This window comes from Miscanthus floridulus, chromosome 7 (assembly GCF_019320115.1).
Source record: "Miscanthus floridulus cultivar M001 chromosome 7, ASM1932011v1, whole genome shotgun sequence".
Taxonomy (NCBI): domain Eukaryota; kingdom Viridiplantae; phylum Streptophyta; class Magnoliopsida; order Poales; family Poaceae; genus Miscanthus; species Miscanthus floridulus.
The window spans coordinates 109,956,557-109,973,855 of NC_089586.1; the positions used below are offsets into that span (position 1 = coordinate 109,956,557).

At 48.9% G+C, this 17,299-nt stretch overlaps 1 protein-coding gene and 1 long non-coding RNA gene across 3 annotated transcripts; one reads left to right on the forward strand and one right to left on the reverse strand.

Moving 5' to 3' along the window:
• Positions 1-9,675: 9,675 nt before the first annotated feature.
• On the forward strand, positions 9,676-12,467 carry LOC136467536 (abscisic acid 8'-hydroxylase 1). 2 transcript variants are annotated; one of them, XR_010761601.1, is made up of 5 exons: positions 9,676-10,461; positions 10,589-11,144; positions 11,338-11,444; positions 11,589-12,011; positions 12,047-12,467. XR_010761601.1 is itself a non-coding variant. In XM_066466284.1 (4 exons), the coding sequence occupies exons 1-4, from the start codon at positions 9,928-9,930 to the stop codon at positions 11,799-11,801; spliced, it is 1,410 nt and encodes a 469-aa protein (XP_066322381.1). In that variant the 5' UTR covers positions 9,676-9,927; the 3' UTR covers positions 11,802-12,467. The 2 variants fall into 2 exon arrangements, 1 of the variants encoding a protein (XP_066322381.1); XM_066466284.1 differs by having other exon boundaries at positions 11,589-12,467.
• Positions 12,468-12,592: 125 nt separating this feature from the next.
• LOC136467537 (uncharacterized) lies at positions 12,593-15,283 on the reverse strand. Its single transcript, XR_010761602.1, has 3 exons — positions 15,045-15,283; positions 13,809-13,922; positions 12,593-13,718 (listed from the first exon to the last, which is right to left on the reverse strand). It is a non-coding gene; the product is annotated as an uncharacterized lncRNA (long non-coding RNA).
• Between the last annotated feature and the right edge of the window lie 2,016 nt (positions 15,284-17,299).

Here is a 17,299-nt window from a genome sequence, read left to right on the forward strand (position 1 = left end):
AGTACATTACCACAAACAACGTGTTTAAATTTGGGACATTTTCATTGCCTTTTGGTATATTTCTATAGTTTATTTTGTTTTGTTGATTTTTTCTAGAAAATGTAAGTTTGAACTGCAGGTGCATCGAATAATGGATTACATTCGTTCAAAAATGTTATCTTTGTTTCTTAGTGTAAATTTAGGCTAAATCCAGGAACTATCTCGAAATTTCGGTCAACGTGCTCACGGGGCAACGCTGCCAACTTGTGTGGGAGTGGTTTTTTAATTGTATAAAATGCGAACGAATTTCAAAAATCATGAAACTTGTCGAGTTGTCGCCGTATCGTATGCGTATGCCGTGGAAAAAATTTGAAAAAGTTTCGAGCACGTTGTCACGTACAATGCTCACAAACCAGGATATCTCCACATGTGATCATACGATGCCCCGCTTGTACCTCAGGCACAAGCAAGATCAACCCACCACTCTCCTATCAAGGGTCTAGGTCTCCGTCCAAACTTGGACTCCAAGTCCTCACTCCTGAGTCCCGAACTCAGTGTGCTGCTTAGACCTCCACCATCCCCACCTCCAATCAGTCGGTCCCGAAAGAGTCGGAACCCACGGCAAGAAAGCAATGAGCCTTCCCGCTCCCATAAGCAAGTATATGCCTAGGATAATAAGTCTATGACCTGACTACCATCCACAGCAACGGACGATCCTTAACCAATATGGACAAGAAAAACAGTGTAACCAAGCTATGCCCCGTTGGCCGCGGGACACAACATATTACACCCACCAATACCAGTACCATATCCCTACCCGGTCTCCAATTCCTTTCACCATTTTATCATGAGAGTAATAATAATAATAACCTATTCTGAGTAATGGTAGGTTACTCACGCTACCGATAGCCTAAGCATAGTAGCTACTTGACCTATGCTAGTAGGACTCATAGGTAGGTTTATCTATGCATGTAGTTTCAATATAAATTCTGTAACGTAAATGCACATCACACACACATATATATCCAGTGATTATTCAAAATAAGGGTTATGTACCGGGGTTTGCCTTGGGTAGACGGATTGTCAGCTATGTTAGTCATTGGTGGCTCCGAGGCTTCCTCCTGTACGAGGACCTCCTCCTTGTACTCCTCCATCACCTCCTCGTACTCCTGCTCTTCGATGATGATGAACTCCACCAACTCGTTCTCTACATGCATGCGATGATGATGCAACACTTAATATTTATGCAATAACAACTCTTAAAATAAGAATACACATGCTAAGCTAGTAAGCTAGCTCTAATGACTAAGGCACTAAGCTAACTATCATCTTTACCAAGCAAAGTATTGGGTTCAACCAACAAACACCTAGCTTTACAAATCAATGATATATCTTTATTTCTACTAATGATTTAATATATATTTGAAACAAAGAGCATTTAACTACCCTTATGTTTAGTCTATTCTAAACCTACAAAAATTACAATGAGCACATAATAATACGACGATGCTGCTATAAAATTTTTAGGGCTAAAGCTATCACCAATTTACCACAAAAATTCCTACAATAATTCTCCTAACAATATTAAACATTTTCAAATGATTTAATAGCTCCTAGTATCAACATGTATATGTATGAACTAAGTACACTAACAGATAGAGCACAATTTTAGGAACTTAACAAAATTTATTTCATAATTTTTGGACACCTACATGATTTTATATGATTTACCAAAGATCAGCTAAAAAATTATATTAGAAAACTATTTCTAATTCCTTATAAAAAAGGAAAATGAATTCTCCCGTGCGGCCCACACGCGTGGCCCAAACGACGCGCGCGCATGAGCGCGCGGTGGCCCACGGTGTGGCCCACGCGGAGACAGCCCACGATGGGAAAACCCAGCGTGGGCGGATGTTTTTGCAAAATATACCTCGAAATTCTTCTGAATTATAATTAAGTACTAACACTATTTTTCCCTCTCTCATAACTTCTCACTTAACCCCTAGCCTTTCCCTAATTCACCCACGTGCTCCTCCGACGACTCAGTGCACGGCGACGCGGCGAGCGGCGGCACCACCATCTGGGACCTACGTGGGCCCACACGACTGGCTGGGGAAGGCTGCAGCGGCGCGCGGCCATCCGCGACGACGGTGCCATTGTTTCGGTGGGCTGGGGTAGCTACAGGCCTAATTGATTAGCACATGAGCATCAGGAGACTACCATGGACTAGGCCGAGGTGATAGTTGGGGTGGAAGATGATGGAGGAAGGCTGGCCATGTGCGGTCGAGCCGTACAGTGGCACACCGTGGCGACACGGTCGCATCAGCGATGAAGGGGAGACGGTAGCGGTTCGACTAAGGCGCCCAAGGTGGAGAGGGAGTCAAAACGATGCTAGTGGTGCAGGTGAATTAGCTCGGGATGGACTATAGGAGAGTTGCCCAGACCCGCGGCCGGACGCGGCCTTATTGGCACGACGGCGGGGAAACTCTAAAATTGAAGCTCGACCGAGCGCCATTCAAGGCGGGGTGGGGACGGGTAGCTAGGCAGCTGTGCGACGGAGCCAACAACGCGACGCATCGACTTGAGATGATCTCTTCCTAACGAATTTAATGGCGCGGCTCGACGGCGACAGCAGAGAGAGAGAGCGATGGAGCGATCGGGGAGGGGCAGTCAGCGACTTGGCAAGGGCGTGCCTTGGCGGAACAAGGTTGGCGCGACCGGCGTAGCTCATGGCCAGGCACTAGCCAACAGACACGCATGCTCGCGACCGGCATGGCCTGCGCACCGTAGTGCCATCAATGGCAAGACGACGATGACATGGCCACGTGCACGCAGCGTCAAGGTGGGCCAGCGGTGATGCGACGATGGTGGTGGCATCGCGGCGCGGGCGCGGAAGCAGCAGCAGCCGCGGTGGCAGGGGCGGTCGGGCATAGAGGGGACCAGTGGACTAGCGGTGCGGCCAGAGCGGCCAGCCGGTGCGCAGCCACGCGGGTCGGCCACGCGTGGTGACCACGCGCACGACGCCAGACAACACAAAGTTGTGACGTGCACGAATTTGAAAGCACTGATTACGGCCAAACCGTTGCTCCTAAATCTAAACCGGCTTCACTACACTCAAGATGGTATATGGAACTAGTCAATCGAATCATAGCACTACACCACTCCTCAACCCAATCTCTCCAAATAAATTGCTAAACATAGCAGCGTCTAGATGTCCACAAGCTTAGAAATTTTCTAAGTGTTTGAGCTAATCTTAATTTCAGATTGCATTTCTAGGCTACTAAAAATATTACTTAGCAATATTCTTTTCAATACCAAGTATTTCATTGTCATCTACAAAGTTAACATTTCACACTTCGTGTCACATACATATTCTATAGTATTTTTACTTAATAAAAATTGATTTTAAACCCTACTTGATATACTTTCGTTTAACATTTTATTGATCATTTTAAGTTACAAGAAATTGATCTACACACTTTATCACATGCATTAATACATAAACATGATGCTCATGACATGTTTTAGTAAATGATTTAGGGTGTAATCCCGAGGGTGTTACAGTTTGGCTCGTCGAAAAGTGAGAATTACATCCTTTTGTGTACGGATAGAGAGTACAAACTAGATTTTTTAGGGGTGGGCTGGGGGGAGAGCTATTTTATAGAGTGAAATTGGTTGGGCTGGACCGATAAGGCTCATATATATACGATCGGGCCTACCAATCGAAGAAAGAGTTTATAAGGTGTTTGCCATTCTAGATGAGATAGTGCATTATGAATTCATTCCTTAGATTTGGTGAAATGACTCCATTCCTCACACTAGTACTAATTATTAACTTGTGAGAAATGATGTATTGATGTATCAATCTATTCCATTCCATAAACAAAATATAAAAAAAGTAAGGAGCGAGAAGACAATGGACTAACTCATTCCTCAAACCAGACACCCTGTTACTTGATTGGCGATGACAGGTCTTGCCAAGCACTGATAGCATTTGGAACTAGTCATGATCGAGCCATGAATGAACAAAAATATGAAGATATGATCACAATCTCCTATCATTGGTCACACAGGTGGAAGAATGTTGGGCGCCCATGCTATGCTTTTGGCGATCCGTAATCAACAGGTGGCAATATGAAGATATCTTTTATATATATATATAAACATCATATAGGCACATTGTGGCGCCACGGTCTTCATTTGGATCATGATGTGCGGTTTACATTTTGCTGTTTTATTGGGGTAAATCGCAATAAATTAAGCTCTTTCAAAAGTCGGACTCACTACGCATGAAGTATATTTAGCTAGAGTTTCATAACCGATTAAATTGATTTTCATTTGAATTTATGACAGAGAACAAATTTAACTCGAGTTAGCTAGGATATCCTTGTATATATACTCCTTTCCTTCTGAGGGACGAGGTCAACTTATGTGGCTTAAACTTTGAAGTGACAAAGGATCGTCTCTGTCTCTCTGGAGAGAAAGTATAGATAAACCAAACATCATGTACTCAACAAAACAAAATTCTAAGAGGATTTATGCACGGGCAATTGGGTAATTAAAAATGCAAAATATATTTTGTTGCATCACCACCTCCTAAAGCTCCACGTTCCATTTTTAGTTCAACGCATACTTTCCAATCTAATAAAAGAGATACTCGGTATTTAAGAGAGAAGAAATTAAATTTAATTAAATTAACTAGATTGGATTGGGTTGAGCCGGGCCGGGCTAGGCTCATATATATTGCCTTTTCAAGAGGTCAACTTTTAGGGCAGAATTATTTTGCATCTTGTAATTATTGATCGGCTCTTATCAACTCTCTCTCTCTCTCTCTCACTAACCCCGTTATATGCCCATGCATTGCAATCGAACATACATCTTGCTACTTGGTCACCTAAATAATTTGTGGCTATGAGATTTTTGTAACGATCATGTCATCTATTTCAATATGTATTGGAACTGAAATCCATACCACCGCTGCACACTGGGAAGTAAAAAAAAATCATGAACAGTAACACTATAGGTGTTAGGTATAGATATAGATTTTTGTATGAGTCTGAGCTACATATGAGATAAGAGAACGTGATGACACTCTGGGAAGTAAAAAAAAATCATGAACAGTACACTGTAGGTACTAGGTATAGATATAGATTAAGACCGGCCCGCTAAGGTCTAGATCATCAGCAAAAAATGTTATACATTTATTTGATCAAGAATAATATTATGCTCAAGCTTGGTATTAATGTGCCAGATTGGGCTTCAGCCAAAGATGAAAAACCTCCAGAATGTTAACTTTTTTTGGTGCCTCCAGAATGTTAACTTGTGCACGTGGAAAAGCATTTGAATCCATTAGAGTTGTCGCGGCCGGGCTAGGGCCGACGATGAGCGACCAACTTCGTGTCTTAATAAGGAAATTCAAGTGCCGGATGTCTTCTCAGCAAGGGAAGAAGAAAGCCATCTTGAATAGTGCTTTCTATCCGTGGCGACTCACAATCACACTGCAGCCCAGCTGTTGCATCTTGCATGCAAGCGTTCGCTCAGTGGTGGAATCCGTAATGATCATTGATCAGATATCCCCGCACGGCACAGGCAGGCTGGCCCGCCGCTGCGCGCACGGCGGCAGCCACGTAGCGAGCGCCGAGCCGCCGGCTGATCAGACGGAGAGACGCCACTGCCGCTGGCCGCCGCCGGGGTGACTTGGGCGCTGCCACGCACGACGATATTCCTGATCGTGGGCTAGTAGTTTATTATTGGGCGGCTGGACACGCGCGACGTCGCAACGGGCTGCCTCCGTGCCGTGCGCGTACTTTTCGGTGCTCCCTCGATGATTACTTGCCCAAACTGGCAACGAGCAAATCCGTTGGGCACTTGACTCGATCGAGCTGCAACGTGCCGGTGCGGTAAAGCCCAAAATGGAGGGTACGCTGCATGCTCCGGATCATCATCATCATCATCTGCTGGGACGCATGCAAAATGCAGTGGATTGTGGACCGGGCCGGATGAACTCACCCGAAACGTAGATGCACGTACATGCCGTGTGCGGTGTGCCGATCGACCGACGACCGTCCAAGTGCGGACGCTCATGTGTGCGCACGCGCATGGCTGCAGTGGCTTGCAGCGCTGCGCGGCCGGCACGCAGGCCCGGGCCATCGGTCAATTCAAAGGCGCACGTTGGATCGATCGATCAATATAGACATGCAGGTGAGAGACGGAGACGGGCGGGCGTACGTAAACCTCGCAATCATTCAGGACACGTATGTCCTGCGGCCGCTGTAAACGTGGCCCGGCCCCGCCCGCTCGTCCCGGCGCCGCAACGCCTTCCGCGGCGGGAGCGCCGGCGGCGGTCGGGTCGTCGTTGGCTAGGCTTGGGATATTTCTTGGTCCCTACCGGCGTTCGGTGGGCTACACAACGTAACACATACCCCCATACCCCTGGGACAGCCGATGAGGGAGAGCACGCAATGGCCACGCGGCAGGTGTACGGCTCCGGGGACCGATACGTCCGGGCCGATCCAAACTCGACCGTCAAACGCTCGGTCGATGATCGAGATGGCGGGCAAGTACCATGCACGAGGGCATGCATCCATGTGGATTCCTGGCTCGTCCCAGACAAACACACCGCAGAGAGCGCATGCGGCGCCATCTGCGTGCAGCGCAGCACACAGGTGTCCGTACGTGGTGGCGAGGAGCCGGCCGGAGGCGGCATTGCTTGACCAGCCCGGCCGCGGATTGGTCAGGTTGCTCGGAGCGCGCGGTCGGCGGCCGGCGTTCGAAAAAACCGGCGGCTCGTCGTCCATGATGAGGCTAGGACCGGCGCGGTTGATTGGTCTCCGCAGAGCAACAAGAGGGCGGGACGGAGCTGACTCCAAGGACACAGATATTTCTGACACGTAACACTGTCTTGATCGAACACACATGCACTACGGAACGCATGCAAGTACCGTTTTGCTGTGCCAGAATGTAGTATCTTACCAGATCTCTTGTCAAGATAAAAGAAATGCGTATCAAATCAAACTCTGATCCGAATATATATATATGCTGTACGAAGTAGTAGATATATAAATATACTTCCTTGTTCTCTTACGTGAAGCATGCATGATTCCCAGCTCCGATATTTTTGAGCCTGTTCGCTTGCTCGTAAACGATCGTAAATTTCCAGCCAGAAACAGTGTTTTCCTCTCACACCAAACCAGCCAGCAGTAAATAATCCACGATCGTTTACGGCCTCCCGAACAGGCTGAGACAGGTCACACAGGTAGTACATACTTGTACCCTGCTGGTAGCTTATGCATGCAGACGAACCGATCATAACGTCGTCACAATTCTAACAAACAACTTACACATATACATGCTTTGTTCCCATGCATGGGATGGTGCATGCATGCAACGTCTGCTGTGCTAGTCTAGAAGGTCATGGCCTCAGCGATGACAGAAGAGAAAACCGAGAGTTGAGTATACGTTTGGGGAAGTTAAGTTGGAACGCAGCAACAACACACCCTCTCGCAAAGTTCTCGTGTATTTCCCAGAGGAAAATGAGAAAATAAAGGAGCCTGTGCCCTGCCTCGCCGCCACTTGTCCCTTGCTTGCATGGGACGAGGAAAAAAGATTAGGATCCGAAGGAAGAAGAGAGGCAGCATCTTCAGGGAACACGTGGCGCGAGCCTAGCTGGGTCAGCAGATATTTGATTCAGTTTCCACAGTGAACTCCCTCGATCAGAAACATTCAGATTATTGTTCAGAAGGAAGTACACTGGAATCAGGGGTGGCGAAAACGATAGTCTAATTGTAATGCTGCACAGGCTTGCGCGAATTGATTTACGCCCTCACAGCTGTCACCTAGTTCCGCACAAGGTCAACTCGTCTGACCAGCACATGGTTTTGAATTTCTTTTTGATCGGGATGTTAACCTACTAACGAAGATGGAGTATATCACACCTCGTTTTGGTCATGTTCTGCAGCATGACTTCAGTAGTACTTTTTAGCGAACGAACGGTATTTTCTTCTCACAACAAATCAATAAAAACATCAGCATAAGTCAAATTTCAGCGAAACAAACAGGGCGCGACCCTTCCGAAAAAGAGACGAGAAAAAAGAATTAATTTCTTTTTCGAAAACTGAAAAAAAGGGGCAAGCAAAACCGCATGCGTACGACCATTCCCCCCCGGAAGACTGACTAAGCGTCTGTTCAACACGTGTGCCACTTCCGTTTAAGATTCAGAGTCTCGATCAGCATTCTAGCTTACTCGCGCGCATGCTCCTTTCTTCTTCCTTCTCCTCCTTTTGATTTCAAATGTGTGCTCCGGCTGCTTTAACCCTTCAACCGGTCAGTCATACCGGCAGCCTCAACCTGTTGTCCTTCTTATGTTACCTGCTGCGTCATTCATCAGTAAATTAAGGCCTCGCTCGTTAGGTGGAGATAGCTTCTACCGGTTTAGGCTTTGGTTTTACCGTGTACTATAGAAACTATAGATATATGTCGTAGTAAGGTATTATTTTTATGTTTTTCTTTAAAATGAATTATGAACCAACGAAACTAGTATTTGTAAGAGGCAAAATCCAAGCTAGACAAAACAGTACCAAAAGAATCCTAAGGGGATGTTTGGATCCTTGCCTCCCTTGCTAGCATCACATTTTTTAGCGAAAAGGACTTTGTGTTATATTTAATTGTGAAATAAAATAGAATTCAATGTCATACTACAACTTTGCCAGCTAAAAACACAATTGGATGCCAACTTTAGTGTCGAATGAATGCCAGATAAGATTATTTGCCATGTTTTTAGACAATTGAATGTGAAACAATTCCAAGTCTTACAAATTTAAACGAACACTGACCGTGATAATTTACCATGTTTATAGACAATTGGGGTTTAGATGGCTCGAGAATTACTCACAACAAAAACACACAAGAGCATTGTGCAAAGCCCATGTCAATCTTTTCCTACTAAAAGGCCTCCTTGCTGCAGCGGTTTATTTCACTTCGTTCATGAGAAAGAAAGTGTACACTATGTAAAATTAATTAAACCAAGCAGGCCAATCGGTAGAAAAGTTCGAGACTGGAGGAATTAATTTGAGAAGGTTAGCCAGCAACTAAGGGCATCATCAATAGTGGCTTATTATGAGCTAGCTCTAAGTATATTATTTTATATTTTATTAATAGAAAGAGGAAAACTATGTCTTGATCAAAAGTTAATCTCATGCACAAGCTTCAAAGTCATGTGAAGTTATTATTATATAGAACTATTCATATTATGAGCTACTTTCTCGTTTAGAAATGATACTCATATTTGACTAGCAAGAGAAAAATTTAGTAGTAATAAAATAATTTTCTTAGAACTGGTAACTATGCCTTAAACCGAGAGAGCTATACCGCGGTAGGGTTGCCAGCCTGATGCAGCGGCGAGAGGCCAGGAGGACGAGGACGGATAAGCAAGCAGCCAAACCGAGCTACGGCAGTGTACAGTGCAGCACGAGAGCGTGCGTGTCCAGTATCCGCTAGCCCGTTGGTTTATGGACCGATAAGGTCGACCTGTGTTGATTTGTTGTGAGAGAAAAACATGATTGATAAGCCCTCGACAAATGAACACGGGCAGAAAGGGAGAGGTTGAGCTGGAGCGTGGGATGGATTCAATTAATCGCGCGCTCGCAATGATTCCCCCCTTCTCCTTCTCCCCTCGTTCGCTCAGTCGCATGGCCCCTGTTCCTCCTGTGGAGTGCGATGCCGATGCGTCGTGGTGGTAGATTTTTGGGGAGAGACTAAAGGCTCACCGCCAATCTATAAATAGCTGCCACCTCCCTCGCCTTTCCCTCCACCCCAACACCCCATCTCTTCTCTTGTCTTCATCCTCCTCGTCCGCCGTTGGTTGCAGTCTCCTCCTCCTCCGCCTCCTAGCTGCTGCTTACCTCCTTTCACCGCAACAAGCAGAGAGCGAGCAAGGCAAAAGCCATCATCATGGGCGCCTTCTTGCTCTTCGTCTGCCTCCTGGCGCCGATGATCGTGCTCGCCTGCGCCGTCCGCGGCCGGAAGCGGCCTGCGCCGGCGTCGGCGTGCGGCAATAAGGCGCTGCCTCTGCCGCCGGGGTCGATGGGGTGGCCGTACGTGGGCGAGACGTTCCAGCTCTACTCGTCCAAGAACCCCAACGTGTTCTTCGCCCGGAAGCAGAACCGGTACGGGCCGATCTTCAAGACCCACATCCTGGGGTGCCCCTGCGTGATGGTGTCCAGCCCCGAGGCGGCGCGATTCGTGCTCGTCACGCAGGCGCACCTCTTCAAGCCCACGTTCCCGGCGAGCAAGGAGCGCATGCTGGGGCCACAGGCCATCTTCTTCCAGCAGGGCGACTACCACGCCCACCTCCGCCGCCTCGTCTCCCGCTCGTTCTCCCCCGAGGCCATCCGCGGCTCCGTGCCGGCCATCGAGGCCATCGCGCTGCGCTCGCTCCACTCCTGGGACGGCCACCTCGTCAACACTTTCCAAGAGATGAAGCTGGTGGGTTGGGGGACTGGAGTTGCTGTTGTTCTTGTTCTTCTTCCTCACAATATGCTCTGTTCCGCTCTGTTCATTCCATCCTTGCCCTGAATGTGACCGCTGATTCTGTGACCTCCCGCTGCTGCAGTACGCGCTGAATGTGGCATTGCTGTCCATCTTCGGCGAGGAGGAGATGCGCTACATCGAGGAGCTGAAGCAGTGCTACCTGACCCTGGAGAAAGGGTACAACTCGATGCCGGTGAACCTGCCGGGCACCCTGTTCCACAAGGCCATGAAGGCCCGCAAGCGCCTGGGCGCCATCGTGGCCCACATCATCGAGGCCCGGCGCGAGCGGCGGCAGCGCGGGAGCGACCTCCTGGCGTCCTTCCTGGACGACCGCGAGGCGCTCACCGACGCCCAGATCGCCGACAACGTGATCGGCGTCGTCTTCGCCGCCCGCGACACCACCGCCAGCGTGCTCACCTGGATGGTCAAGTTCCTCGGCGACCACCCCGCGGTGCTCAAGGCCGTCCAGCAGGAGCAGCAGGAGATCGCGCGGTCCAAGGGCTCCTCCGACGAGCCCCTGACGTGGGCGGACACGAGGCGGATGCGCACGACGAGCCGTGTGATCCAGGAGACGATGCGGGTGGCGTCCATCCTGTCCTTCACCTTCCGGGAGGCCGTGGAGGACGTGGAGTACCAAGGTGAGGCGTCACGTCCGTCCCGATAGCAAATAGTAGTCGGCTCCCGCCACCGTTTCACGCTGGATTGGAGGCGGGGGCTGCCTGTCCCTGTCGTGCGCTGCTGCGGATGAACAGGACGGACGGGACGGGACGGCTTCCTAGCTGAAATGAATAGACTAACTCATCGTTGTGCTGTGTGTGCTGGCTGCTGCAGGGTACCTGATCCCCAAGGGATGGAAGGTGATGCCGCTGTTCCGGAACATCCATCACAGCCCCGACCACTTCCCCTGCCCGGAGAAGTTCGACCCCTCCCGATTCGAGGTCAGTCTCAGTTTCTCTTGCTTCTGCTGCTTCACCATTTGTGTGTTTCCCTCAACACAACTGATGTGGGTGGGAAAGGGAAACCCATCGATCGATCGAGCATGTCATGTCCTCTAACGATCTGAATGGCTCTCTGTGATGCAGGTTGCTCCCAAGCCCAACACGTTCATGCCGTTCGGCAACGGGACCCACTCGTGCCCGGGCAACGAGCTCGCCAAGCTGGAGATGCTGGTGCTCTTCCACCACCTCGCCACCAAGTACAGGTGGTCCACCTCCAAGTCCGAGAGCGGCGTGCAGTTCGGCCCCTTCGCGCTGCCGCTCAACGGCCTGCCCATGACCTTCGGTCGCAAGGACTGATCAATGAGCCGAGATCGATGTGGATCGGAGCCACACCAAACCCACGGCCGACGGAACCAAACCAAAACCAACAACACAAACAAGCGGATGGATGGATGGTGGTATATGCTACTACTACTAGTAATACCTAGGAACGCCGAAAACCGCTTCCGGGATTGGGCGTCGGCCGCGTGCGGCGGTCGCCATCGGACAGGACGAGGACGGTGACGGGCATCAGGCATCAGGCATCAGGCATCAGGCATCAGGCATCAGGCACAGGCAGGCATGGGATGATCAGAGAAGGATAACGCAAGTCCGTGTACAGATTCTTCTTCTTCAGCTAGTAGGGCCGGATCCCAAGAAGCCGGAAGACAAGACCAAAACACAAAATTAGGCGTACCCGCGTAGGTGTCACTCAGTCTAAGCTACTACTCCAGTAGGCATCAGATGACCCAGCGCAGCGCCACAAAGCTTAATTGTAAAACCAAACCATTTTTTTCATCTTCTTCTTTAGATTTTTTATAAGCCAGCCAGCCAGACAACACCTATAGGAGAAGAACCATAAAAGAATGAGAGAGAGAGAGAGGCCCTGATTGGGATTGTAAGCTACTAGCAGCTAGGTTGCCCGCCTGAAAGCAGGCTGGCAGCTAGGCCGAATAATCCTTGGACGGATGGATGGATTGGATGCATCGCCGGAGTCAAAGGAAACCACGTCGTCTTCCCGCAGCTAAGGCCCGGGACTCCGACGGCGACCCCGCCTTGTATTTGTTTCGTCCAACGCAAAAGACAGCGACTGCTTTCAGAACAGCTACCGCTCTCCCTGCACGTACTAATTAAATTCTCTAAGTGCGTCTGCGTCTGCTTTGCTCGGTTTTACTCCGTCTCCGGCGATTAACTGAGTTGTTAATTAAGCAATATCAGTCCTCGATCGCATAATGTGCTGTGCTGTGTCTGTGCACGCTTCGAAGGAACGAAGCTCGGACCTGATGGTACTATTGAGAAATACAAGGCAAGACTTGTGGCTAAGGGTTATATGCAGAAAGAAGGTTAAGGACTTCTTGTCCAATAATTTTTACATGAAGGATTTAGGAGTGACTGATGTTATTCTTAATATCAAGCTACTGATAGAAGACAATGGTGGGGTTACACTTCTGCAATCCCACTATATGGTGGGGTTACAATGGAAAAGGTTTGAGTCGCATTGGGTATAGTGACTGCAAACCTGCTCCAACGACTTATGACCCTAGTGTACTATTAAGGAAAAACCAAAGAATAGCAAGGGATCAATTGAGATATTCTCAATCATTGGTTCGCTTATGTATCTAGCTAGAACAACGAGGCCTGATATCTCGTTTGTTGTGTGCAAACTAAGCCGATTTGTCAAATTCGGGAGATGATCGCTGGCGTACTCTTGAGAGAGTATTGCACTATCTAAAAGGTACTATAAGCTATGAAATTCACTACGCTAGGTATCCTAGGTTACTTGAGGGTTATAGTGACTCCAACTAGATATCTGATGCTGATGAGATTTATGCCACAAGTGGATATTTGTTTACACTTGGAGGTGGCACTGTTTCAATTATTGCAAGCATACCATCTTAATGAGGTCAACTATGGAAGCATAACTCATAGCATTGTATACCGCCACTGTTGAGGCCAAGTTGCTTCGTGAACTCCTTATTGATTTACTGGTGGTTGAAAAAAACTATACCGGCTATTTCTATGAACTGTGATAATTAGAATGTGATTGTCAAAAGCCTATGCACATAGGTCCATCATATCATATTAGGCATAGATCAAGTTCTCATTGGTATCTTGTCACCTCATATCTTCTTGTGAGAGAAATAACACATACCAATGCCCCCTCATACATTCCAGGTACAAGGATCCTGAAGAGCTCTACATTGAGAAGGCTTGGATATGCCATCTCCTTCTCCCCTGTTGTAATAAAAAATGCAATAAACATAAAAATATTAAGATGGAGCACACATTAAACACACCAGTAGTATGGATCCAGTGATTGCCAACCTTATGAAAAGTTTTTGCTGTATTGACATATTTCTTGATATACCAAATTCCAAATATAGTCCACAAATAGCACTTTAAATATGATCTTCACAATTTGGCACCAATTGAATGGATCTTCACAAGTTGATGCCAATTAGAATGGATTTTTATATCTCATGATGTTACCTAAGAAATGCTCATAAAGACAAGAGATAGAATTAAATTGTGCAAGTTAGAGCTTCACAACTTGTGACCATTTTGGATGTGGAAGGTACTCGGACCTCGCAGGGAACTGAAGGTGCGACTCGACGGGAACAGAGGATGCCAGAATGGGACGTCAGAGGATGCCACAATGGGACGTCCAAGTTGTCAGCGACGACAATAACAACCATGTGTCCCTCCGTGGGGGCTAGAGTATCTCCGCCCACGTGTATAACCTCCGCGATGGGTACATGCTTGTCTACAACTATGACAACGGATCCGGCCTCAGCATCACGATCTTCGACCTCACCACGTGCCGCAAGAACTACATTAAGTGTGCTCCTATTGAGGAGTTGAGGGAGGCTAAGGACATGCCGCGTTCACGCCGCCGTCATCGCCACCGAGCCATGGCAAGGCGTGTGCGTGAGCGTGGACGTGAGAGTGTCGTGTGCATAGGCTTTTGCCGAACCCGACCACCACGACATGGTGTTGGGTGGGCTGGTTTAGTCACTTTGGATTGATTAATAGCGACTTGATTATGATTGATAGTTGGACATAACAATCATAGTTGTGGCTGCGATCACGGGTAACTCTTGGGGCGCGTAATTCCATACGGCCAGGATCACTGGTGGGCGTGGAATAGAGTTTAAATAGTAATGCCAATCAAGCCATTTCTCAGAAAAAGGAAACCATGGTAAAATGTGTGGGGCGCGAGTGTTTTCTTTAGGGATTGCAGCAGTAATACTTTGGCCGGCCTCTCTGAGATCCGAAGAACTAAACTATCACTAGCCTACTTCAGACACCGAAGGGCTAGCAACAGGTGGCCTATTACCTCTCTCTAATCCAATCCCCTGATGATGAGACATCAATTGGGCTGATACATGAACGACTCCTCCGTGTCCCTCGGATCTCCCGCCGGATTAAGCTAAACTACTTCCCGATTTCCCTCGAGATGAAGTGATGAACTGAGGAAGTGCCGCAGTGGCCCCCGAGTACGTCCAGGGGATAGGTGAGCGCGATTGACTTTGGAGAGGGACGCAGTTAAAAATGATGAACCTGGAACGGAGCGGCCGGCGGCCGCGCGCGCGAGGGTCGGGGGGCCGGGACGAAGCTTCCAGGAAGCGGCGGCGGCAGCAGGTCGCCTGCTTGACTGCTTCTCCCCACTCCAATGGCGAGAGACAGATGGAATCCTATCCTCTTTGCCAATTATTCAGGCAGTCAGGCAGGGCACGGCCGGCATTACTCGCCAGGGCCCTTGGGCAGCTGCCGCCTGCCGGGCCGACGGACGGATGCGTGGACAGGCCAATCAGTGTCCCCGATTTCTTTACTGCCGCCTCCACCGGTGATCCAGGCGTGCTAGTCTACGCGGCCGATGAAACACGGCATATACTAATGGCTCCCGCGGCCGTGCACGTGCGTGAGTGCGACCGGATCGGAGACTACGACGCGGCTGATTGGCTCTCCGCTTCCGTACTTGCCCTCCCGCCTGGCCCGTCCTGTGCTGTCCTGTGATCCTGTCCGTTTCAGGACCCCGCGGGGCGAGCTGGCTCACTGGTCAGGTCACTTGCTAGCTTAGCACCTCCGATCCGCATCATTGATGCAGGCATCTCTAGCTCCTCTTGTCTACTCTTACATATGTAAGTATCTTCGTAAAAAACGTGTCGCGGTCTCGTATATATGGCTAAAGAGGGGAGAAACTGGACCATTCCAATGCAACAAGGGATGTGGAAACTGCGGCACCTGCTTCAGCCACACGTGGCGCGATGCGTGTCCATCCGCTTGGATGACGGCTCACCAACACGTGTCACGTGGAAATTACAGGTCCAAGGAGTACTACTTATGCATTTGGGCCATGAAGTCAGCCTTTTTCTGTGGCGTATATTTCCATCTTGCCGACGTCCAAAATCCTCCGAGACCGCGCTGGTTCGTATCGTTGCTGTTTCATAAAAAAAAAATACTGCTAGCTGGTTTGTGGAAGAGAAAAATATTGTTCCGGTTGAAAATTTACGATCGTTTACGACAAGCCACAACCAAACGAACATGCCAACATTTGTCGAGAAAAATATTTTTTTGGCACAATAATGTGTTTAAATGTGAGAAGTCAACGTGAAGAAAAACAAAACCATAGAAGAAAGGCTGCTTAGAGAAATTAAGGGCATGTCTAAATCAGCACATAGGTGCATACATATTCCTTCCGCTCTAAATTATAAGTCGCTTTGATTTTTTTGGTACATCCATTTTGCTATGCATCTAGATATAATATATGCCTAGATACATAACAAATTTTATGTACCAAAAAGTCAAAACAACTTATAATTTAGAACGGAGGGAGTACTTAGCTAATAATGAGCTAACAATTAGCAAAGAGTTTTCCTAATTTTTAGCCTACCTATTAACTCTTCTATTTAAATCACTTAATTAGAGCTAATATAATAACTAGTCTTTTAGAATCACAATAGGGACACAAACTCACGTACATGTACGTATAGTCACTCATATGAACGCATGCACATACACCCTGACCTATAAACAAGTCAAGGACTTAAACTTAGATGAACAAGTTCCACCATAAGACTATCTCTAACAGAACAGACCCAAATCAGAGACCTGTTTTATTATTTAGGTCACGCACAGTAAAAGAGTCCCTCACCCGCAACAGCTCTTCTCCAATAGCTACGCAAAAATCCCCCCTGCTCCCTCTCCTCGGCGGCGAAGACGGAGACAGAGAGATCCGGCGTCGAGGCGGGGCTTGCCCTGGCGTGGCTGGCGCGGAGGCGGAGGCAGATCTGCGGGCCTGCCTTCTTCTCCTCAACTGGCGCCCATCCTCTTCCCTGTCGAGATCTGACCCCCTTCTCTTCTCCTCCACCGGCCATCCTCTTGCGTCCCCAAACACACGAGGGCGGGCGTGCAGTGCCCCGTGCGGCGGGGAAGATGCGCGCTCGCCTAGGCGTGGCCTACGGCGAGGAGGATGTGCGCTCGCCTGGGTATGGCCCGCGCCGGCGAAGAGGCTTTCTCGGACGTGCCTCCGTGCGTGGCCCGCGCCAGCGAGGAGGCCCGTGGTGTGGAAGCGTGCTCACCGATCTGGATCTAGAGGTGAGCAGCGCGAGAGGGCAGCGTCGGCGGCTCCCTTTCCTCCTCCTCCACTCTTCCTGCTTCCCTCTCCCTGCCCGCGCCGCCGCTGTCCGAGCCCGCCATGGAGTCGCCCGACGCCCTCCACCGCGTTGGAGATTTGGGTCGTGTGTCTGGGAGGACACTTATTTGCCTTCCCTCTCTCCTTCCACGCAAAATGCGTAGTCTGTTTGCCTGCTTTG